The sequence below is a fragment of the Nannobrachium achirus genome (genome assembly GCF_963921795.1).
Source record: "Nannobrachium achirus genome assembly, chromosome: 1".
Taxonomy (NCBI): domain Eukaryota; kingdom Metazoa; phylum Chordata; class Actinopteri; order Myctophiformes; family Myctophidae; genus Nannobrachium; species Nannobrachium achirus.
The window spans coordinates 57154802-57178685 of record NC_137810.1 but is presented as its reverse complement, the minus strand read 5'-3'; the positions used below and the strand labels follow the sequence as shown (position 1 = coordinate 57178685).

At 44.2% G+C, this 23884-nt stretch overlaps 1 protein-coding gene across 1 annotated transcript; it reads right to left on the bottom strand.

Moving 5' to 3' along the window:
* Window positions 1-9440: 9440 nt before the first annotated feature.
* armh1 (armadillo like helical domain containing 1) lies at window positions 9441-23532 on the bottom strand (the record flags this gene model as incomplete). Its single annotated transcript, XM_080730338.1, has 10 exons — window positions 9441-9578; window positions 12514-12591; window positions 12743-12872; window positions 19814-19886; window positions 20146-20262; window positions 20516-20600; window positions 20801-21000; window positions 22040-22206; window positions 22686-22754; window positions 23324-23532. 10 exons carry the CDS (start codon window positions 23530-23532, stop codon window positions 9441-9443), a joined length of 1266 nt encoding a protein of 421 aa, XP_080586464.1.
* Between the last annotated feature and the right edge of the window lie 352 nt (window positions 23533-23884).

Below are 23884 nucleotides of genomic sequence, written 5' to 3'. Positions count from 1 at the left end.
TCATTTATAGCAACTTGGAAGCTAAACTAATCGCAATAATCTTAGACTGCATTCTCACATAATTAGGTAGACTGTGCGATGGGGGGGGGGGGTGATTGCAACAGTCTTGCATATTTAATTAATGCGTTCACACTGCATGTTGTCAACCGCAACAAGGAATCGCTTTAAACCATATATATCTGCTATGTAGTAGGGGTGGGTATTGTCTGCAATCTCGTGTATCATGATAGAGAGGCCATGATACGATATATAACGATATATGTCGCCCCATGTAAAAAATAATATAGCATGTCAAATAAATAAAAAAGAAACCACAAATATAGCTAGCTATATTATTTTAATAATAATTAAATGTGCCTGCCTGTCTCTTTGCCCATAGGCTGTTCCAGACCCAAATCAGCGATGTCACTTCCTTTTCTGTGAAAAGGAAGTGACGTTACTGATGCATCCTTAGTATCTTCATGAAGGGAAGAGAACAATAACATGTAGCCTGCCCAGACGAATTAGGAGGAGCTCACAAAGGATAGAGACGCGTGCCAATTTGTTCATCACCTCAGAGGTGTCTGTTTGCTGATTAGCTCTGAACAGTCGATGAGTAAGCACGGTCTTAATGTGATATAATACGCCATGCCCGCCGAGCAAGTATGATCCCGACCAGTTCCCGATATTCCTGAAGAGGATTGTGCTCAAACTAAGACAGAAACACACACACACGCACACGCGCGCGCACACGCGCGCACACACACACCACACACACAAAATTGTTGTTTGGCACGTCTGCTCTACTTCTCAACTTTGTGCTTTTTTGGGGTAAATTAACAGACTACTGGATCATACTGTACTACAGCATCACACAAAAGTATCGAAAGTAGCTCTACTACTAGTAGATCTACTACAAAAAAAATCACTTACTTTTGGCATCGATCTGTTAGTCGACTTGCGACACTGCTTGTGGTTGGTGCAGGATTGGGATTGTTCCTGAAGTGTCTTCTGACGGCCATCAAATGTTGCGTCATAGGCGGCCACTTACCTGCAATCGCAACCCTACAAACACACACACACATACACACGCCTCTAACTTATACAATTTGGGACTAACACAATGACACAATAATACAGGAATGCAATACTGGATGTAATAATATTAAATAAGTATTTTGATATACATAAATCTTCATTTATAGCAACTTGGAAGCTAAACTAATCGCAATAATCTTAGACTGCATTCTCACATAATTAGGTAGACTGTGCGATGGGGGGGGGGGGGGGGGGGTGATTGCAACAGTCTTGCATATTTAATTAATGCGTTCACACTGCATGTTGTCAACCGCAACAAGGAATCGCTTTAAACCATATATATCTGCTATGTAGTAGGGGTGGGTATTGTCTGCAATCTCGTGTATCACAGTGATGTTACTAGGTTTTCAATGTAATGGGTCCCGGGACCCACAGGTGGTCATTCAAATGGGTCCCAGAAAAGTGTTATGAGTCCTCACTCCTCAATACAATGTTTTCGAGCGCTGTGAGCTTGTAGATAGGCTATTTTCAAAATGTTTGCCTATTTATTATATTTATTTTACAATTTGGCTAATGTTTGAACTTAGAACTACTAAAACTACTAAAACATGTGCCCCTAATGAATTCGGGCGCGCAAAATGGCGTCGGACGTCGGTGGAATCAAAACATTGACGTTTCTATCGCCTGTTTTAGACTTTCTACGTGGATTTTATTTGTGTTAACATAGGGTAAAGTAGGATGCTTTCACCCATGAACAATGGTGGTGTCTGTGGAATTTTAAAATGTTTTTCTTTTACCGCGACGCGGTAAAATATTTTAACATGGACTCCAATGGAGGCGCATCCCCGGGACCCCAGGACCATGACATGAATGAGTCCCTGGTCGACTTGAATGAGTTTTTGATGCGGGATGCGCACGTAATGACATCACTGTATCATGATAGAGAGGCCATGATACGATATATGTCGCCCCATGTAAAAAATAATATAGCATGTCAAATAAATAAAAAAGAAACCACAAATATAGCTAGCTATATTATTTTAATAATAATTAAATGTGCCTGCCTGTCTGTCTCTTTGCCCATAGGCTGTTCCAGACCCAAATCAGCGATGTCACTTCCTTTTCTGTGAAAAGGAAAGGAAGTGACGTTACTGATGCATCCTTAGTATCTTCATGAAGGGAAGAGAACAATAACATGTAGCCTGCCCAGACGAATTAGGAGGAGCTCACAAAGGATAGAGACGCGTGCGTCATGCGTAAACGGGAAACTGAGGGAACCAAGCTTGCGGCATTACGCAGTAACCTAAATCGGGCATAGATTGGACCATGACGATCCTAATCCCATCGTTAGAAAGCTCTGGGGCTACAGAATCGATCCATCACAACCAAACATGACTCAAATATATAATTTTGTCGTCCAAGGGGTTGAAAGTACGAGTGGTCGGATAACAGTTATTGGACGTGTCTCGCTGTCTGTCATGTTAGTTTTCGTTGTAAGCTCACAGAAAGCAATTCCTAGTATGGAAATGAATCATGAAGGATATCTCTCATCAAATGAGGACTGGAGACGGGCATTTTTGGAGTTTTTGATGGAGTAACACCGTAAAAAGGAACTACAATTTGCGCAAAAGTGTTTTTCTGCAAACTTTTTCCGCTTACGTTTCCGACGCTGGAGAGATGAGTTTACATCCTATCGACTAAAGGTTGGTCTTGTTTGAAAGAGCTGAATCTCCTGATGCGTTTCGATACCAAGGTTGTTTGTCTAGCTTACGGGAAAGTGTTTCTATGAGAGATTGCATGTAAATTGTTCTTATATTTCTGGCGTTTGTAAATATTAGACACTATTTTTTAAGATATTATTTATTAGACTAATGTATGGATGGAACATACATTGAACAGCACATTATATATGCTATAGGCCCACTGTAGCTGAATCAACATCGGAATTGTTATTTTATTAGGTCTCTATTGATTTATTGACTGGTGAAAAGTGGTATACGGCCAGGGGCTCAAGAGGTTCAAACACTAAGAGCCAGTAATGATTTATTTATGTTTATGGAGCTCATTTAGTGAATTACAGGTAGGCCTATCTACAAAGGCAGAGTGCAGTAACTACGTTTTGGGACACACCGACTTATTTGTGTCGCCCAACGGTCAAATTAGCCTTCTTGATATTGGGGGGTGAACAATTACCTCAAGAACAGATGTAAAATCAGTGTAATATCACTTTTATATCTTTATATCATTTGGCTGATAAGCTGTAACACTTTTAAACCCATTTTTTGGTGAAATTCGAAAACGTAGTTACTGCACTCTGCCTTTGTAGGGCAGTATTGTTTTGACAAATGAGCAACACTGACAGGAACCTCACTTTAAGGTCTATCTCATATAACAATGATGTCACTGCTGTTGACTATTATTACACTTTAGTTTGTATTTGCTGCTTTTATATTCTTTGTATTTCTTTTAATTAACCTAAGTGAATAATACTCAGTAGTCTGTGTCTTTGTGTTGTAATGTCCTTTGCTGTCAAGAAATGTCTTTCTTGTGGTTGTGGTGGACCTGTGTAACCTAAAACCACCTCTTGGTAAATTATTCCTTGTATAAGAGACCCATGTCTCAATTAGTTTTACTGGTTAAATAAAGGTTATAATAATGAATATGTGTTATTTGTTATGTATCATGCAGGACTACAGGGAGCCCTCACCGCACATGGCTAGCTGTGCAGGGAGATGGTTCAGTCCTCACAGTTCATTGTGACTGCAAGGCAGGGTAAGTGATGGATCAAGCCAATACAGATTATCTAATTCATATTATTTAAAAATAAGAAACGTTTATAAAATGTTATATTAACTGACATGAACAATAATTGACTATAATGACATGACAAACATAGGGATGCCAGGTTGAAAGTGGTTAAGTGTATGATTGCAGACAAGAGAATAATTAGGCTATCTGTCACAAGAAGATCGACTGGCATTAATTGAGATGTATTTTCCTTGTTTATCCTTTTTTTCAGTCTTGGTGAGTCATGCTCCCATGCAGCCGCTGTCCTCTTCAAATTAGAGGCCTGGATAAGACTTAAAATAAATGAAGTGCCGTGCACAAGCCGGGCCTGTGAATGGAACAGGGTTTGTGTAAAAAAGATAGAGCCTGCCCTTATTGCAGAGACTACATTTTATAAACCCAAACCCTCATTGAAGAGGAAAGCCCCAGTGCCTAAAGCCAGTGCTTCAAAGCAGCAGGTATTTCTAAATATACTGGCTGAGAAGGCACCTGATGCTGTGGGTTTGAAGGGCTTCAGGGACTTCAGCAAACCAGCAAAGAAGCCTTGGTTCTTCAGCCAGCATGAGGTGACTCCAGCTGAGATAGGTGGAGAGAGAAACCCTCACCCAGGCATCATGTGAGAGGTGGCATGATGAACGGGCTGGCCGCATTACAGCCTCCATCGCCCACCGTGTCCTAAAATGCTCAAACCCCAGTAAGAACTTCATTAATGAAATCTGCCAGAGAAACAGGCCTCTTAATAAGCCATGGATAGCTTGAGGGAAAAAACAGGAGAAAGATGCTATTGCCACTTATCGTTATGCTGTTGGAGGTGGACTTTTAACTGACACTATCCTATCCTCTTTTATCCACATCACTGATGAAGTAAAAAAAAACACATGAGAACCTGGTCATCAGTGAGGCTGGTTTAAGAATTTGCCAGCATATGCCATTCATGGGCGCTTCTTGTGATGGCTATGTGTCATGTGATTGCTGTGGAGAGGGCGTGCTGGAAGTTAAATGTCCGTACAAATGGGCAATGACACAAGTTGCGTACCAGCAGTGGCCAGAGCAGAAAGGTGGACACCTGGAAAATCACACCTCTCTGAAGAGGAACCATAGTTATTACACACAGGCAAGTGTCTATATTGAAATGTTACAAGTTTTAAGCATAACAGTAATTGATCAAAACAGTCAAATACACTAACAATGCAGTACAGGTGAAAGTGTGGATTTTTTAATTTGTGTGAATTTGTCAGGTCCAGATGCAGCTGTTTGTCACCCAGCGTGCATATGCTGACTTCATCACATGGACTCCTCAGGACTGCTTGATATTCCGGGTCCCAAGAGATGAGGAGTTCATCAGTAATGCTGTCAGTCATATACAAACGTTTTGGTTAAAACACATTTCTCCAAGACTCCAGGAGCTGAAAGATGCACAGGTATGGTTTCATTTTCCATCAGTTTGTAAAAACGTTTTTTTACCATAACGTACATATTTTGTTTAAAAGCATTGTTGTTGGTTACATTGTGTTAAATTGTCGATTTAAATATATGCATTGGTTGGTTGTATGAAATTAAGTGGACATGGAGATGGCCGACCCAAAACAAAGAAAAATCGTGACAAGGTAGACTCGGTGAGCAGTCTTATGAACGAGAAAGGACATCATACCTGGCTCCTAGAGAAAATAGATTTTTCACCCATTGCACACAAAATGAAGTGGAAAGTGAGCTACACTTCTAACGCCCGTCTGTCGACTGTACCAAGACATCAGTGACACAAACTTCCCACAGATCATAACCACCAAAGGAGACTTTGAAAACATGACTTATGATCAAAAACTTTTATGGGTGAAGTACAACAATGCAAACAGCAAAATTCGACAACCCAGAACCTTCTCCAGAGCATGAACCGGACCATTCAGAAACCCCAGGCCCAGTAACTGCTGTAATAGGATTTCAAATGGAACACAATATCAAATGGAACACAACCACCTTAAAGACTATTGATCATTGTATACACTATAGCTGTATTCCAATCCGAAGGGTTCGCACTTTGAAGTGCGCATTTGAAGGGCTATGACGTCACTGGGCCGTGCCATGTGTAGGGCTTGTCCTGTGAAGTGCACTCCACAGTGCCTGTGGAATGCGACAGCGCTACCAAGTGCATAGCCGAGAACTTCTGGTTGCAAAAATCATTTCTCCGCCATTTTTTCCTCCGCAGTGCTTTTAAACTACGTATTTTAGCTTCTTAAACGCCCAAACTGATTTTTTTGTGAGGCGGAATTAACTTTTAAGACAATTTAGGATATTTTTAATTTTTTGGGGGGTCATAATTCACCTAATAATTCACAGCTATTTTGACGTTCAAGGATAATTGAGAACCAGCATCACTCGAACCGAGGCGGGCAGTGAGAGTCATGTCATCCGTCCAAGGCATTCGATTTTCGGCTTGGGATGAGCGTTGCATGTCCTGTTGCTTACCTGCTCTACAAGCTCACAACGCGGTGCAAAGCGACGCGTTGTGAGCTTGTAGATCTGCTGTTTTCACTAGTTTGGATCCAGGGCAAACTAATTTCTTTTTTGGGTCACGTACAGGCTAAAAAGTTTGGGAAACACTGGCTATAGACCTATACATGATTGTGATATGATGTATTGTGGCTACAACTTTCAGACAACCCGTTTCAAATAGTTTTCTGTTGATTAGATATTAAAGAAACTTCTGTTTTTGGTTTTGTCATAATTAAAGGTCTGACAGTCACATAACTGTATGATGAGATTGTTCTGAAGCACAAGATCATTAAATAAAATAAGTTTATTAACACGCTCTATATTACAATTCACACTAACTGTAACATGTATCATGATATTCATATTATGCTTAATGTAAAAGCGGCATCGGAATTAACATAATTTCAGGTCATTTATTTGACAGAGAGAAATATGAAAAGCCCGACCTTCGTTTAAATGATTCGTATAAGGCTTATTGTGTGATATGTTTGTGGTTGAAAGTGTGTTTTCCTTGCCTCTCTGTGAACAGACTCAGGGAATCACATCACCGTAATCTGATCATCATCATTAATAGCAGCAATTAAGCAATACAAGCCCCAAAATAAAAACGCAACATTTCATATCATGGTCAGGCATAATTCATAGTAAATCATAAAGCAAACATTCAAATTGCTTCAACGCATAATGTAATTCTTTTTAAGGAAATATGACAAAGATCTGAAGCTTTATTTAGTTATTAGAGTGAAGACTGAATGCCGAGTTCTAACCCACAGATATTACACTAGGATACATATAGGCGAATAGACCTATTTGATCAAATGGACCCCAATACAGTATTTTCTCACCCAGCAGAAACTGCGTTCTGTTTCCCGACATGGAAGGTTTATAGATTCTATTGACATTCTAGCCAAGCCCCTTTAGCACATGACATAACTACTATGCTGTTCTTTTATGTTTCATACCGTTGCATTATAGCAGGTTGATGATCACCCGCAACATCGCGGATGACCAATCTAAATCCATTGCTTTCAGCTGCCACAGCATATACAGTAAGCCTACGTTTGTGGTGCATTGGTGAGAGAATAAAACATTTCCACTAAATGTCATTTAGCTATTACAGTTCTGAGCCTCTGTTTTGTATATTACAGAGCAGTGGAGAATAAAGCAAAAATAATTGTTCCCCCCGTTTATTTATTTATAGCCTATAATGCGAATTTAGGACTAAATCACAAATTGTCAATATGCTATTAGCCTACTGTTTCACGTAGCCTATTCATAACATCTGTAATTAAGGGAAATACTCTATATTCCCGATTTGATGTTGCCATAGCCTAGTAGGCCTACTCTCTATCCATTTCTATTTTCAGTTCATTCTGATGTTTGATTATATTCTGAATTGGTTCCTCGTTTATTAGTGGACACGTTCACACGTTGTTATAATAGTTAGTTAGTATAATAGTTATAATAATTTTAAACAACACTCAAATACCAAACCTGGTGCTCGAAGTTCTTTGCCACGGGAACTCAGTGGTAGTTAGATTGTTTATTTAATTGGAAATAACATAACGCACATATACAATACACTGGACAATCTGAATTAATAACGGTATGCTAAATAGAATATGCAATGAATGGTATAAACTATAAAACTTAGTAGGCTATACAATGACTAGTTCGTCATGTTAGTGTTACTTGAAAACATTCAATCAAGCATTATACAGAGCCAGAGGCAGTTTCATGTCTAATCATATTAAGAAAACAATTTGATGGATTGCCTGTTAATTAAGACACAACAACAAATCATATGTCAGTCATGTTCCACCACCAATTCCAAGGGAGGGGAGCAGAGCCGTGGAGCCGAGAACAGGTTGCCTTCAGAGGGATTCGATGCGTAGAGCTGCCCGCCCCGAGACGAGACACGGCGGTTCTCAGAACCTTCCGACAACGCCGTTGCATATATTTTAAATAGTCATGATTAATTATGAAGTTTATACACCTAAATACTATACCGAAAACACTCTGGTGTGTTAAAAGCTATTAAAACAGAAACATGTAGGCCTATGCTCTAATGAAAAACATTTCAAAACCAAGATATAACTATTATAATATCTATTTCTAGACACTGTTTAATTTGTCCAAAAACATGAGTGTAATGTTATAACAAGAAAAAACAACAATTGATTTAAATCAGATTCATACAAACCACACACCTTCATCCTGTGTTCTTTTGGTCTCAAATTGCAACTTGTAGGCCTATTCAACTCTACAGTATGTGGCATATTTTCAATTCTGTTGTCTTGTGTGAGATCTTAATTTTATTGCACATTCAAATAATAAGTAGCATTTGGATAGGGTAGGAGTGGGCAACTTAGATGATGGAGAGGGCCACTATATTTCACAATCACTCCAGAGGACCACAATGCATATTGTAAAAAAAATAGATCTACAAGCATTGCGATGATCCATTATTTTCAAATTGTTTTAAATTGGAATCCTGTATTCTTTTTAGCTATTTTTTTAACTGGAATCCTGAAAAGTAACATTATTATTTAATTTCAAATACATTTATATGTTCGTATGTTAACCTTATGAAATGCAAATACATTGACAAAAACACTATAGCACTGGTCATTATGCTACTAATAGACTGAAGTAATTAATGTGGGTAACAGCTGAAATCAATAATATATCAGTATTCCGATATTAACCTGTGGGTCTTGGCCACATGTCGAGAGGGCCACTTCACACTCACTCCACAATGCATATAGTGAAAAATAGCTGATCTACAACTCAAAACACGTTGCAGTCTTCTCCCTGTGATGTGGCCCCTTATGGTTGTGGCCCTAAGCGACCGCTTATGTTGCTTATGCCAGGAACCGGCCCTGTTGAAAAGCATGCTCACGTGTGCAATAAGGACAGGATGTAGGGATTGTCTGAGGAGATACTTTGGTTTTGAAAACTTGAAGTGTGGTGTGGATCTGGCTTTGTCGACGTGACGCTGAGCCGGCTCTGCTGAACATACCGCACATGATTGAATGTTGGTCAGCTTAGCGTTGATGATCTGTGTCCGCCGTGCGGTCCGGGTCCAGTCCTGATGATCTCTGCTGGGCTGCTGCTGAGGTCCTTGGTAAGAGCCCCAATAGCTCCTAGTCAATCCACCCAAACAGCAGAACCTGCTTGCAGACGATCCGGCGGCAAGAGCCCCAATAGCTCTGTCCCCAGGTTGCAATGATCACACCAGAACACCCCCTCGGAAGATCGCTGCTGCTGATCACGTCTGGTCTCTCCAGAGCACACGCCACCACCAACACACGCCACCCCACAGCCTGTGTGTGTCCAAACGAACCCCGAAACCCTGGTTTGATTTGTTTCCCAATACAAATCGCTGTTGGAACGAGGCAGTTTTTCAACTTTTGTAGTGCCCAGGTCCAATACCTGGAGCACGGATGCCGATGGCTAGGGATTCAGGTTCAGACGTGTGCTCAAGTACTGATGTCCAAACGTTTCCATATAGCATAAATTATATTTATTTGCAGTGCAAAGTCCTATACTTTATACTTTAAACAGATACAATAAATAAACATATAGGCCCAAACGATACAGACCACCAGCCTACAAACACAGTTGAAAAACTGTGTGCCTGCCATCAGCAACACCTGTGCTTGATTAGGGAGTGGTTTAAATACCCTGGCTGTAACCAGGGCAACCTTGGCCTTGACCACTCCCTGCAGTGATGTCATATTAAGTCAGATTGGCTCTTACACCTACAAATATGGTAGCATCAGTACTTAAATGCATTAAAGGTAGTGATATTTTACTATTTAAATGTGCATACAGATACTCAAAGAAATTGTGATCGCATTTACTGTAGTATTTAGCAATAAACTGAGCAATATGTTCTATTGTTCTCATCTCTGTTCAAAGGTTAGGTACTGAAATATATAAATCAAACGTGGTCAATACATTTGTATAATTATGACAACATGTAAGTCACATTTGAGCTCTAAATAAAAATTGCTTACCATCAGAAACTCCTTCCTGCTCATTGCCATCAATGTCAAGCATTTTGAAAGTTATATGAAATCCAGTGCCTGGCCCTGCAAGAGCATGCATTATAGCATCAAGGTAGGGCTGTCACAATTATTACATAATAATCGTCTTAAAGGTATATTCAGTGATTGTATTTCATTCAAATAAAAATATAATTGGTACATTTTCCATTCATTCTCCTCACTAGAATGTGTGCTGACCATATAAGGACTTCCACCATGGCCCGAGTTACGAGAATAGCTAGATTCTGTTTTCAGAGGTGGCCAGCCAGTCCTCGACCAATCAGGGTAGAGTATGGCCATAGTTATGTTATTACAGGGGTTGACACTAAGGTCTCAGACAGTTCATGTTCTACTTGCCCGAAGGTAATGCCCACTTGCCCGAAAAGTAAATCGTCAATTTAAAATGATAGGTACGATTTTAATTACCGCTCAATTTAACACTTATTTCTTTACTTTCTGGGGCTGTGCGATAAAATGTCATACCTCAATACCTCCAAATCCAAATACCAAATACTTAAGCTATGAATGATTGAATATGTCTATGGGTTCACACTTGTTATTTTTTATTTTTAAATGTAGCAACAGTAAAAACAGCACATTATAGGTAAATAGTGCTCTTATTTTACATTCCACAGACCAGAAGACACAGCGCACTGGCTACGTTCAGGTGTTTAGACAGATATCTCGTGTTGTGTTTATAGACATTTGTTTCCCCTCTCAAATGAGCACTTGCCCTGTCGGGCAACCTGAAAGCCAACTTCACCTGCCCTGACGTTTTATTTACCTGCCGGGGGCAGGTGGGCAAGCCTTAGTGTCAATGCCTGTATTATGTTTAGTTATGATGGTCAAAATAAAAGTTTTGAGAACCACAGTCGCTCTGAATTAAGAACGTCTGCTAAATGCCTACTAAATGACTACTGAACTCATAAAATGCCACAGCTCGTAGTAAATCAGTATCATACATATCTGACATCATGGTGTAAAAAATCTATTAAAAAAACTTAAATAAATAAACATTTCCACGCTGTAAGGCCAGTAAGGGACAAGATGACCCCCGGCCACTTTCATTATCACTGAATACACCTTTAATCGTTTCCATGTTGAAAAATGATTGGCTATTCCCACTGTCAATGTTATTTTTTTAAGTATAAAGCTGTCAAATATGTCAGTAATGTCTTTGCATATTCAAGTGTCATAATTGCCATGTGCAACTTCAAAGCCTAAAAGTCAAACAGAAATCTAATTGCATGATGGCAAGCTCAAAAGTCGTCGGGATGCGACACATTTGGTAGCTTGTAGATTGGCTATTTTTAAAGGCTTTTTATAAATTTGAAGCAGAGATTTACAAAAGTTTGTTTAAAAAATATATAGATTTAAAGATTTAGTCAAATTTTCGCGATTAAAAAGAAATAGCAGATCTACAAGCTCACAGTGCAGCACTCATGCCGCAGTGTGAGCTTGTATATCTGCTATTTTTCAATAGTTAAAGCATAAAATATTGGTTAAAGTGGTTAAAAGACAAAGACGCGTTCCCGGCCTTATGGTCAGTGTAACCAAAAGAAGTCTAAAATATTATGTAGTGACTTTATTTGATGAGATAAATAGTTCACAAATTAGAAATCCCTTGCTCACTTGGGTACTACCAAACAGATATAGAAAACAAATACAACATACACGCATGTTTTTAGTAATTAATTTATTCTAAAATATTTATCATAAAGCTGCTCCTGTCAGTGCCCAGAGCTCTATCCATCAAAACCTGTGAAACAAAAAGAAACATCAGGCATTTGAGGGAAGTGTGTGTGTGTGTGTGTGTGTGTGTGTGTGTGTGTGTGTGTGTGTGTGCGTGCGTGCGTGTGTGTGTGCGTGCGTGCGTGCGTGCGTGCGTGCGTGCGTGCGTGCGTGCGTGCGTGCATGCGTGCGTGCTACAAAGCGTTCAATTACAGTTATTAAAATTTGTAAGTACCAAGTTCCGCTACATTAACTTTGTTTGATTGTAGAACTTCAGCCTGTATGTCATCCATGTTCATGTGCAATGCCTCTGCTTTATCCTACAGAGAACAACAATAATAATATGTTTGGGGGTAGAAGGCAATGTGATTGCTACACTACAGTACATTCACGTTCTAGCATTTAAACCTTCCTGGATAACTGATAATGAACTTACCACGAAGGCTGCAAACAGTGCACTGCCCATTCCTCTTTGCACATGCTCTTCTATGATTGGATGTGTTCGCACAAAGTGCTAGGCGGGTGTAGAAAGAAAGGAGGCAGAGAGAGAGAGAGAGAGAGAGAGAGAGAGAAATAATTAGGTAGGTATATGAAAGTCAAACCTCTCTGTGCTGTTTATAATCTGTTTGTATATAATTCACTGGATACAATTACATTCTTTGTACCTCCAGAGCCAGACTAGCTTGTATCTGAGCGTCAGCATGTTCCTGGTTGCCCATAGCATGTAACAGATGATGGACCACTCTGAGAGACAGCAGCTCCTGAGAAAGCTCCTGACTGCTCTGGCCAAGCAACCTTTAGCACAATTAATGTACAATTAATCACTGCTTGATAGGGCTGTGTGTGTAAGTAATAAAATGAATTGGTGTGTGTGTGTGTGTGTGTGTGTGTGTGTGTGTATATGAATTGGTGTGTGTGTGTGTGTGTGTGTGTGTGTGTGTGTGTGTGTGTGTGTGTGTGTGTGTGTGTGTGTGTGTGTGTGTGTGTGTGTGTGTGTGTGAGAGAGAGAGAGAGAGAGAGAGAGAGAGAGAGAGCGCGCACACACACACACACACACACACACACACACACACACACGTATACACATATATTTAACAGTTTTGTGTGTACTGTGTAGCATAGCCTATATTTGTTTCCAGGAACCTACCGGTATATAATACTGTGGCGTCTCGGTCTCTAACCGTACTTTTTATGAGTTGTGTTACACAGAGGAGAGGTGGAGAGGAGGCAGAGGCACCCAGAGAAAGCAGCACAGGCCCTGGAGCTGTGTCACTGGAGGGCGGTGCTTGCCAATGAGCTTGGCTCATCAGTCTAATCAGAGGGCACCTGTGAGTGCCCTACCCCAAACACATAAGTAGGTTCTCTGGAGTGGTAGGCTTCAGTTCTCCTCTCCTCTCCTCCTTCTGTGCTGCGGGAACACAACTCTACGGTAAGAGCCTTTCAAGCCACTTTCAATTCCTTCCAGTCATTGATGGTGTGAAGTATTTTATAGTAATTTGGTTTCTCTAATTCTCAGGCCGAATGGCTGCCCCGCTCCAAACCCAAAGCCTGGCCTGGCATGTTTGGATTGGCACGCATGCTTGATGAAATAAGAATGATGATGATGATGGCATGAGAATGGACGCTTATTTCCCCTGGAAAGGGAAGTACCTTTGTTGAGTATAAATACTCCCCCTTACCTTTGAGCTGAAGAGGCAATGGCCTGCCTGGGCTCCCATACTGAACTGAGTAAAAGTACTAACCTGGCCTGATATGCTAAAGTATTCGATTACCTACCTGTTTGAGTACTCACCTGGCCCTACCTGCTAAAGTACCTGGTTACTTACCTGTCGGAGTACTTACCCGGCCTTACCTGCTAAAGTACTCGATTACTTACCTGTCTGAATACTCACCTGGCCCTACCTGCTAAAGTACTCGATTACTCACCTACCTAAGTACTCACCTGGCCCCTACTGCTAAAGTACTGAAACCTACCTGATGTACTCACCTGCCCGGAAGTAACCGATTACTTACCTTGTGCCGCTCCTGACGCCCCTCCTGGAGGAAGGGCGCCCTACCGAAGTATCCGAGTATCCCCCAGGTATCCGAGTAGCCGGCCCAAGTACTTACCCCCCTTGGTGTGCCTCCTGGCACCGCCCAGCCCAAAGACTGTTGCCTACCTGTGAACTGTATTATTTGAAGAGCTATTTAAGTCACTTTTTTGCTGTCTCTCTGCTTTTCTAAATAAATGCCGTAGAAAACGGTTTAAACTTGGAACTTTGACTGGTCTCTTGCCTCCCGTACGCTACAATTGGTGGAGAATACGGGTAGGCTCGATTCACGCCAAAACCTCGCCATGGAGCACGCACGAGCCTTAACTGCGCTGCTCAAAAGTCAAACCGAACTCCAAACTGTAGTTCGGGAGCTAATTACTAAAATTAACAGCGAGACAGCACAGGGCCGACCCCCCGCTGAACTTTTGTCAAAGTTGACACCAGAAGATGACTTAGAATCATACTTAGAGTTGTTCGAGCGCACCGCAGCCCGGGAGTGTTGGCCTGGCGGGGAGTGGGGCTCCCTTATCGCTCCGTTCCTCTCCGGTGAGGCCCAGCAGGTGTGTAGAGAACTTTCCGCTGCAGACGCTCGAGACTACACTAAATTGAAGGCTGCCATTCTTGCCACCCAGGGCTACAGCCTACCCGCCCGTGCCCAACGTTTTCATAATTGGAAGTACATGCCAGGCCAGCTGCCCCACCAACAATTGGCGGGCCTTGTTCGAATCACACAGAGTTGGCTCAGCAGCCCCGGTGATCCCCCTGCCATAGAGAGACTGGTGATCGACCGCTGCATTCGAGCCCTACCCCCTGACGCCCGGCAGTACGCTGCCCACGTCAGCCCCAGCTCAGTGGAGAGGCTGGTGGCACTCCTGGAAAACCACCAGGTCAGCACAGAAATGATGGAAGGACCCGGGGGCGGCTCAAACCGAGGGCCGGCCGAAGAGCGCACAGGCCGTGACAGGAAGCGGCCAGCCAACCTGGCGCGCTCGCCGCCTCGACCCCGCTGAGGCGGGCAGAGACGCCTCCATGGCCACCGCGACAAGTGCGGAACCAAGCCGCCCCTGCCTCCACAGCGGCACCAGCTGGCGCCGCCAGACCCACATCCCGGTCCGTGTGGAGGGCGTCGACACCCAGGCTCTGCTGGACTCCGGCAGCGCCGTCACCTTGGTGAGACCCGACCTAGCCGGTGAGCTACGGAACACCACGGTCCCCGTGACCTGCGTCCACGGCGACCTGAAGTTGTACCCCATGACGCAGATTACCGTGCAGACGCCCCGTGGAAACGCCCGCGTCGAAGCCGGTGTCGTCCCTAATCTACCGGTGCCACTCCTCATCGGCGCTGACTGCCTGCTCTTCGACCGCTATTGGCCCCCCAATCCTCGCCCTCCTGCCCGGAGCCAAGGACGCCACCGAGGCCGTCGCCAAACCACCTACGGGCCCCGGATCGCCTGCCCGGCGATGGGCCTTCCCAGCGACGAACCCCGCACTGACGCCTCCTCGGACGGACCGGGGACGCCTGAAGAGGACGGACAACCTGGGGGTGAGCCACAAGCACAGAGCACGGACCGCAGGCAACCCGCTCAGGAGAGCGCAGGCCCGGGCAACAGCAAGACGAGGCGCATGGAGCGCCGCCAGAGCGCACGAGAGAGCGCCACCTCGGGAAGCGGTGAGACGAGGCGCACGGAGCGCAGCCGCCGCGCTAGGGGGAGCGCGACGCCAGAGAGCGGCGACACCTTCCACGAGTTCCCCGACGCAAGCGACGAGCCCACCCCGAGACGTGGGGAATTCGCCACGGCACAATGGAACGACCCTAACCTGAAGATGGCCCGTGAGCGGGTCGTCGTCGTCAACGGGAAAAAGTGTGAGGGGGTGAGTCAACTTACGGTACCATACTTTTCCATGCTTAACGGTGTATTATATCGGGTGGTAGACACTAGAGGGGGAGATCACATAGAGCAATTGTTAATACCTGCCAGCTATATCTCCCGTGTCTTGTACCTGGCGCACACTCACCAGCTCGGCGCGCACCTTGGTGTCACCAAGACCTATGACCGTATAGTTGCACGATTCTATTGGCGGGGGGTTAAAAAGGCTGTGGAAAACTTCTGTAGAAGCTGTCCGGAGTGTCAGCGCACAGCCCCAAAGTCCTTCCAGCGAAACCCCCTCATTCCCCTGCCTATAATTGATGTGCCGTTTGCACGCATAGCCATGGACATAGTGGGTCCCCTCCCCAAGTCGGCCCGGGGACATCGCTACATATTGGTAATATTGGATTATGCCACACGCTATCCAGAAGCGATTCCCCTGCGTGCTGCGACGGCCAAAGCCATAGCGCACGAGCTACTAATGCTATTTAGCCGAGTGGGCATCGCCAAGGAAATCTTGACGGATCAGGGCACCTGCTTTATGTCCAGCGTCCTAAGCAAACTCTATCAATGGCTAAAAATAAAACGTATACGTACGTCTGTCTATCATGCTCAGACCGACGGTCTTGTGGAACGCTTTAATAAAAGTTTAAAGCATATGATGAAGAAATTAATTGATACAGATGGAAAAGACTGGGACCAGCTGCTGCCGTATGTGCTATTCGCCATACGCGAGGTGCCACAAGCCTCCACAGGCTTCTCCCCGTTTGAACTGTTGTATGGGCGTAGGCCGCGAGGTCTGCTAGATGTGGCAAAAGAGGCTTGGGAAAGCCAGCCATCCCCCCATCGATCAGTAATTGATCATGTTGAAAAGTTGCAGGAACGCGCCCGGAGAGTGTGGCCACTAGTCCGGGAGCATATGGAACAAGCGCAACGAGCGCAGGAGCGCACGTACAACCGTGGAGCTCGGCTCCGAGAGTTCAAGGTCGGAGACAAAGTTCTAGTGCTCCTTCCCACAAGTGAGTGCAAATTCCTTGCTAAATGGCATGGCCCCTACGAGGTCGAAGAGAAAGTAGGTCCCGTTAATTATAAAGTGAAACAGCCTGGAAGGCGAAAAGGGAAGGAAATTTACCATGTGAATATACTGAAGCGCTGGCATGAGGCTGAGCCGCGACCACCCCTTGCTCTACTAACGTGTGATTTTCCCCAGGGGTCCCCACCTGTCCCGATCGGAGAAGAGCTGACTCCCGCCCAAGTGCAGGATCTGAAAGAACTAATATCCAGATCCATTGATATTTTCTCCGAGCTCCCCGGACGTACCCGTGCCATTACGCACGACATCCACACTAGCCCGGGGAAAGTAGTCAGACAGCGGCCTTATCGCATCCCCGAGGCACGGAGGGTGGCGATAAAAGAAGAAGTCACAAAAATGCTAAAGCTCGGCGTGATTGAAGAGTCACACAGCCCCTGGTCTAGTCCAATTGTAATTGTCCCAAAGCCTGACGGCTCTCTCCGCTTTTGCAATGACTTCAGAAAATTAAATGAAATTTCCGCCTTCGATGCATATCCCATGCCCCGGGTGGACGAGCTGATAGAACGGCTCGGTCCAGCCCGCTTTGTCAGCACACTGGACCTCACGAAGGGTTATTGGCAAGTCCCGTTAACAGAGAGAGCTAAACCCAAAACCGCCTTTTCGACCCCCGAAGGCTTATACCAATACACGGTTCTCCCATTCGGCGTGCACGGCGCACCCGCCACCTTCCAGCGGTTAATGGATAGAGTCCTACGGCCCCACCGTGAGTACGCCGCCGCCTATTTGGACGATATTATTATCCACAGCTCCTCCTGGGAACTCCACTTGTGCCACCTAGAAGCGGTTCTGGGCGCACTGAGGCGAGCCGGCCTAACAGCCAATGCGAAAAAATGTCGCATGGGGCTGAACGAAACCGACTACCTCGGCTACACTATTGGCCGAGGCTGTGTTAAGCCACAACAAGGCAAAGTAGAAAAAATCAAGAATTGGCCCCGACCGTCACACAGAAACAACTCAAGTCATACCTCGGCCTCATTGCATACTACCAAAAGTTCATACAAAACTTTGCTACCATTGCAGGTCCGCTGTATGAGATGACGCGGCAGATACACCCCCGTCGGCTAACCTGGACCGACGAAACGAACGCCGCCTTTGAGCGCTTGAAAAGCGCACTGTGTGAGGAACCTGTCTTGATTTCTCCTGACTTTAACAAGCCTTTTCTCCTCCAAACAGACGCCTCTGGTACCGGGTTGGGAGCCGTGCTCGCCCAGGTTGTCGATGGAGATGAGCATCCGATATTATATGTAAGCAGGAAATTACTGTCCCACGAACGCAATTATGCAGTGGTGGAAAAAGAATGTCTTGCGGTGAAGTGGGCGATACACCACCTCCGCTACTACCTGTGGGGGCGCACTTTCACTTTAATTACAGATCATGCCCCCCTGAAGTGGATGGCCCGGAATAAAGACACGAATGACAGAGTAACCCGCTGGTTCTTGGAATTGCAGGACTACCACTTTACTGTGGAACACCGTCCGGGACGCAAGATTCCCCATGCTGACGCTCTATCCAGATTATACGAAGAGGATGCAAATGAAGCTTCCGGTGCTACCGGCAAGCTTAGGGGGCGGATGTGTGGCGTCTCGGTCTCTAACCGTACTTTTTATGAGTTGTGTTACACAGAGGAGAGGTGGAGAGGAGGCAGAGGCACCCAGAGAAAGCAGCACCGGCCCTGGAGTTGTGTCACTGGAGGGCGGTGCTTGCCAATGAGCTTGGCTCATCAGTCTAATCAGAGGGCACCTGTGAGTGCCCTACCCCAAACACATAAGTAGGTTCTCTGGAGTGGTAGGCTTCAGTTCTCCTCTCCTCTCCTCCTTCTGTGCTGCGGGAACACAACTCTACGGTAAGAGCCTTTCAAGCCACTTTCAATTCCTTCCAGTCATTGATGGTGTGAAGTATTTTATAGTAATTTGGTTTCTCTAATTCTCAGGCCGAATGGCTGCCCCGCTCCAAACCCAAAGCCTGGCCTGGCATGTTTGGATTGGCACGCATGCTTGATGAAATAAGAATGATGATGATGATGGCATGAGAATGGACGCTTATTTCCCCTGGAAAGGGAAGTACCTTTGTTGATTATAAATACTCCCCCTTACCTTTGAGCTGAAGAGGCAATGGCCTGCCTGGGCTCCCATACTGAACTGAGTAAAAGTACTAACCTGGCCTGATATGCTAAAGTATTCGATTACCTACCTGTTTGAGTACTCACCTGGCCCTACCTGCTAAAGTACCTGATTACTTACCTGTCGGAGTACTTACCCGGCCTTACCTGCTAAAGTACTCGATTACTTACCTGTCTGAATACTCACCTGGCCCTACCTGCTAAAGTACTCGATTACTCACCTACCTAAGTACTCACCTGGCCCCTACTGCTAAAGTACTGAAACCTACCTGATGTACTCACCTGCCCGGAAGTAACCGATTACTTACCTTGTGCCGCTCCTGACGCCCCTCCTGGAGGAAGGGCGCCCTACCGAAGTATCCGAGTATCCCCCAGGTATCCGAGTAGCCGGCACAAGTACTTACCCCCCTTGGTGTGCCTCCTGGCACCGCCCAGCCCAAAGACTGTTGCCTACCTGTGAACTGTATTATTTGAAGAGCTATTTAAGTCACTTTTTTGCTGTCTCTCTGCTTTTCTAAATAAATGGCGTAGAAAACGGTTTAAACTTGGAACTTTGACTGGTCTCTTGCCTCCCGTACGCTACAATACGTATATTTGATTATTTACTTATTTTATTATCGTACCGTATTGCTTTGGCTGCAGCTGCTTGCTGGACAAAAGCAGAAAAGGATTCAGCCGCCTTGATTGCCTCGGGATCTGGAGGGAATACCAACAACGCACATTGTAGTAATGCTTGGAAATGCAACCTATTAGATCTCACTCCTCTTCCAATTCTTTATAAAGAAAAGTGATTCTAGTGCAGTGGTTCTCAAAGTGGATTCCAGGGACTCTGCTATAGGTTCCTTTATTAGGGGGGTCTAAATTGACCCTTACAAGTCTGTAACTCTGACAATACTGTCAGAGTTCTAGTGTACCTCATAACTGCAAAGTGAGAGGAATATCAAAGATATGACACCTTCTAGGAGCTGGTCCTTCTGGCAGGCCTCCTTGGCAGGCCTCAGCAGAGCCACCAGGCCATGGAGTAGTGCTGGCTTCACCTCATGCTCTCTCAGGTCAAGGATGAGATTGATCGCTGCCAGAGAAACACAAGAAGGAAGATATTTTGATTTGTTTGATCATTTCCTGCATCAACTCACTGTTTTACATCAACTTATATAATTTCCCAGCAATTTGAGTTACGTTTGAGATTTAGTCTAAAGAAAGCATCGGCTATGAAATCTCACCAACCACATTCCGTTTTCGAGCACACTTTAAAAAAACCTGTTTAATTTAAGCAAAAGGAATGGAAGCAATAGGAAACAGTAGTTCAAGCAGTGTGTGCGTACCTTCATTCTGTACATCCAAACGCAAAGACCTGAGCATATTCAGCAGGGGCTCCACTATGCTGGGATGGGCCGTCTTTACTCTGGACTGTCAAAGGAAAGAAATGTGGTGAATAAAATGAATTGGTATGTGTGTGTGTGTGTGTGTGTGTGTGTGTGTGTGTGTGTGTGTGTGTGTGTGTGTGTGTGTGTGTGTGTGTGTGTGTGTGTGTGTGTGTGTGTGTGTGTGTGTGTGTGTGTGTGTGTGTGTGTGTGTGTGTGCTCCATACAGTAGGTCTTAGCTGTTACCTGAACAATGCACAGAGTTTGAAGAAGCAGCCGCTGGGCCTTGGGGGCGGTACAAGCCGCCATGAGGGAGATCAGGCCTTTGTAGACGTGGTTCAGGTATTTGGGGTTTCCATGAGCCAAGGACTCAAGCAGGGCCTGCGCCGTCTCTTGGGTTTCGTCTGTTTTTGACTTTGCCAGGCACTCCGCAATGACTCTCACACCTGAAGACGTAGTTAGAGGGCAACTTTGTTTTTTTACAAAAAGGGTTCATATTTTAGATTGTAATTAGAGAAAAGAAAAGATGAGCGTTAAAATATTTTCATTTACTGCTTTCTATTGTTTTAGTGAGTTTAACGATTTTGATTTCAGTGGGTGCAAGGGGCATGCGTACAAGTGGTTAAATATGTATTTTAGGCCAATTCCCAAGAAGCACCGCAATCTTTCATGGGCAGTTGATGTGATTTATGGCGCTAGTAGTGTTATTGTAAATAGTAATGAAGAAATAGTCGGCTTATTGTGTATAACAAGACATATTTAGCCACTTGTACTGTACACATGCCCCAACCACTGACTGAAATCAAAATGTCTAAAATCGCTAAAACGATAGAAAGCAGTAAAATGAAAACATTTTAACTTTTCTTTTCTCTAATAACAAACTAAAATTGTGTTGTAAAAAAAGAAAAAGAAAAAATGTAATAATAATGTAAATGTGGTTGCACTAGCTGTTTGTGTACTGCATGATGCTGCATGGCAGTATAGAGGGTATGCACGTGACATCATCATCGTACCAGGAAGTTATCGGGAACGCGAGTGGCAAAAAACAACTTTCTGCAGGCTGTGAAAGCCCATACATCCAAAAAGTTAAGTCTTATCTGATTGCTTTAAATGTGATACAAATGCATTTAAAAAGTATTTATGTCATATTGTTTATGTCCCAAAAACGTTTTTCAAAAGGTTTGAGGCTAAAGTACCACCTTTGGCCTGAACTGCACCCCCCCCCCCCCCCCAAAAAAATTATCTTTTAGAAAACCAGAGAAAGTCAGAAAGACACAACGGTCAGAAATGGGACTTTGTGAGGATAGAAGGTGCTAGTGGGACCCCAAAAAAAGGTTTTAAAATAGGAAAGGTGAAATTTCATGGTGTATCACCTTTAAACGATGTAAAAACGACATGAAACTCACTTTGCCACTCACGTTGCCACTCAATTTGCCATTCAGTTCATGCATGCGCATACCCTCTATAATTATGTGCTAAATGTACCATGCATTTCACAGATGAGCTCCTTGTGTTTGTGACCAGCGTTTGAGACTGTCTGCAGCAGGCGCAGGGCCTCCGTCTGATCCTCCTCCTTTGTCTGGGTCTGGTTCAACATCTCCAGCAGGGTGAGAACTCCTCCATCCTCCAGAAACTCTAGGATATACTGATGGCTGAGGAATTTGGGAAGATAGGAATAATGAGAATGGCACAATACTGTTTGGGGCAGGGACGTGCTGGCCATTGGGAAAAGCGGGACAACTCCCGAACGGCCGTTTCATTCCCGGCCGGTCCAGGCCGGCCATTAGGAAAAAAATAATAATAAAATGTCGGCCTTCGTTCCATTTTGAGGGCTGTGCGGCCAACAAAGTCGGGCAGAAACCTTGTACCGGTATCTCCAAGTTTCAAATTTGTAAATTTTTTCGCAAAGCAAAGCCCTGCTTCATCATACAAGGCCGTTGCACAAAAGTAGTGAAAACAGCAGATCTACAAGCAGATCGTCTGTTTTCACTAGTTTAGGTTTCCACCCGACAACGACGAAATGAGGGCCTCTCCAACTCTTTTTCCCGGGCTGAATCAGGGGCCCAGCACGTCCCTGGTTTGGGGTATGTAAAGATATTATTTAACTAGATATTTCACTCGATCTACTGACCTGCTTGATGCAGAGAGGAAAACCCCGATTGCTTTCAACTGGAGACTCAAGTATGTCCCAAACATGTACCTAATAGTTCAGTGAAGGACTGCATCTGAAATTCTATTGACACTTCTTATCAATCGCTTTCATCAAGGGTCTTCAACAGGGGGTCCGGGAGCTCTAGGGGGTCCTCGGTATATGAGGTCCTCCAAATCTTTGTGTCATATAGAAACTTGTTTCTCTTTTTTATAATCACTTGAATCCTAGCGTCCATATTCTGAGAACTTTAGCCAAAAATAGCCGATCTACAAGCTCACAACGCCTCGCATTGCAAGGCAAGGACATTTGGTGTAGAGGGTAAAAAGAGTAGACTAATTACAGAGTGAAAGGTCAAGTTGTGTATTGACGGTTCAAGTGGATGAATACGTATCTGAAAAAACAAATTGACATGAATCCTAAATACAATGATGATTGTGCTGTCAAACAATATGGAATCTATGAAAAGGTTGTGGGGGTCGACCCTGCTTCATCTTTGTCTCAACTAGGGGTCCTTGGCGTAAAAACGTTGAAGACCCCTGGCTTACATCGATTACAGTGCCTGCCTACTTACTGAACCTACTACTACTAGCAAAATCACACACTCAAAGAAAGGATACGTCAGCCTCATCCAGGTTGTGAGACGAGCCAGAAAGAGACTGGCTACCCCTGCAAATTCCTGCTCCAGCTCCAAACATGTCTTACCTGCATTCTGGCATAGAAAAGTGTTCAACATGCGACTGCGCTCCAGCTTATTGCCATGGTCCCATTTCTGAAGAAAACTCTGCACTTTGGTGATGTCTGCTTGTTGTTCAAGTATGGAGGACATTGGTTTTTTGTTTTGTATTTGTTTTTGTACAGGAACAGTTGTCTACTGTATATAAAGTCCACTTTTAAATAATAGCAGTGCTGAACAATAACGAAATGATACAGTAATCAAAACATGAATATTTGAAGATGTTCTCTAATCCCTAAACTCTGTTATCAAAATGCCAAGCAAAACCACTCTCTCTCCACGAGTATGTTTACCGTTGCTAGGTAGCACTTCCCCACCTCATCCATGCTGGAGGCATTCCCCTCCCCGTCCTCTCTCTCTCTCTCTCTCTCTCTCTCTCTCTCTCTCTCTCTCTCTCTCTCTCTGGCATCAGACATTCCACCAAACAGATGTTTGTTTCAAGAGA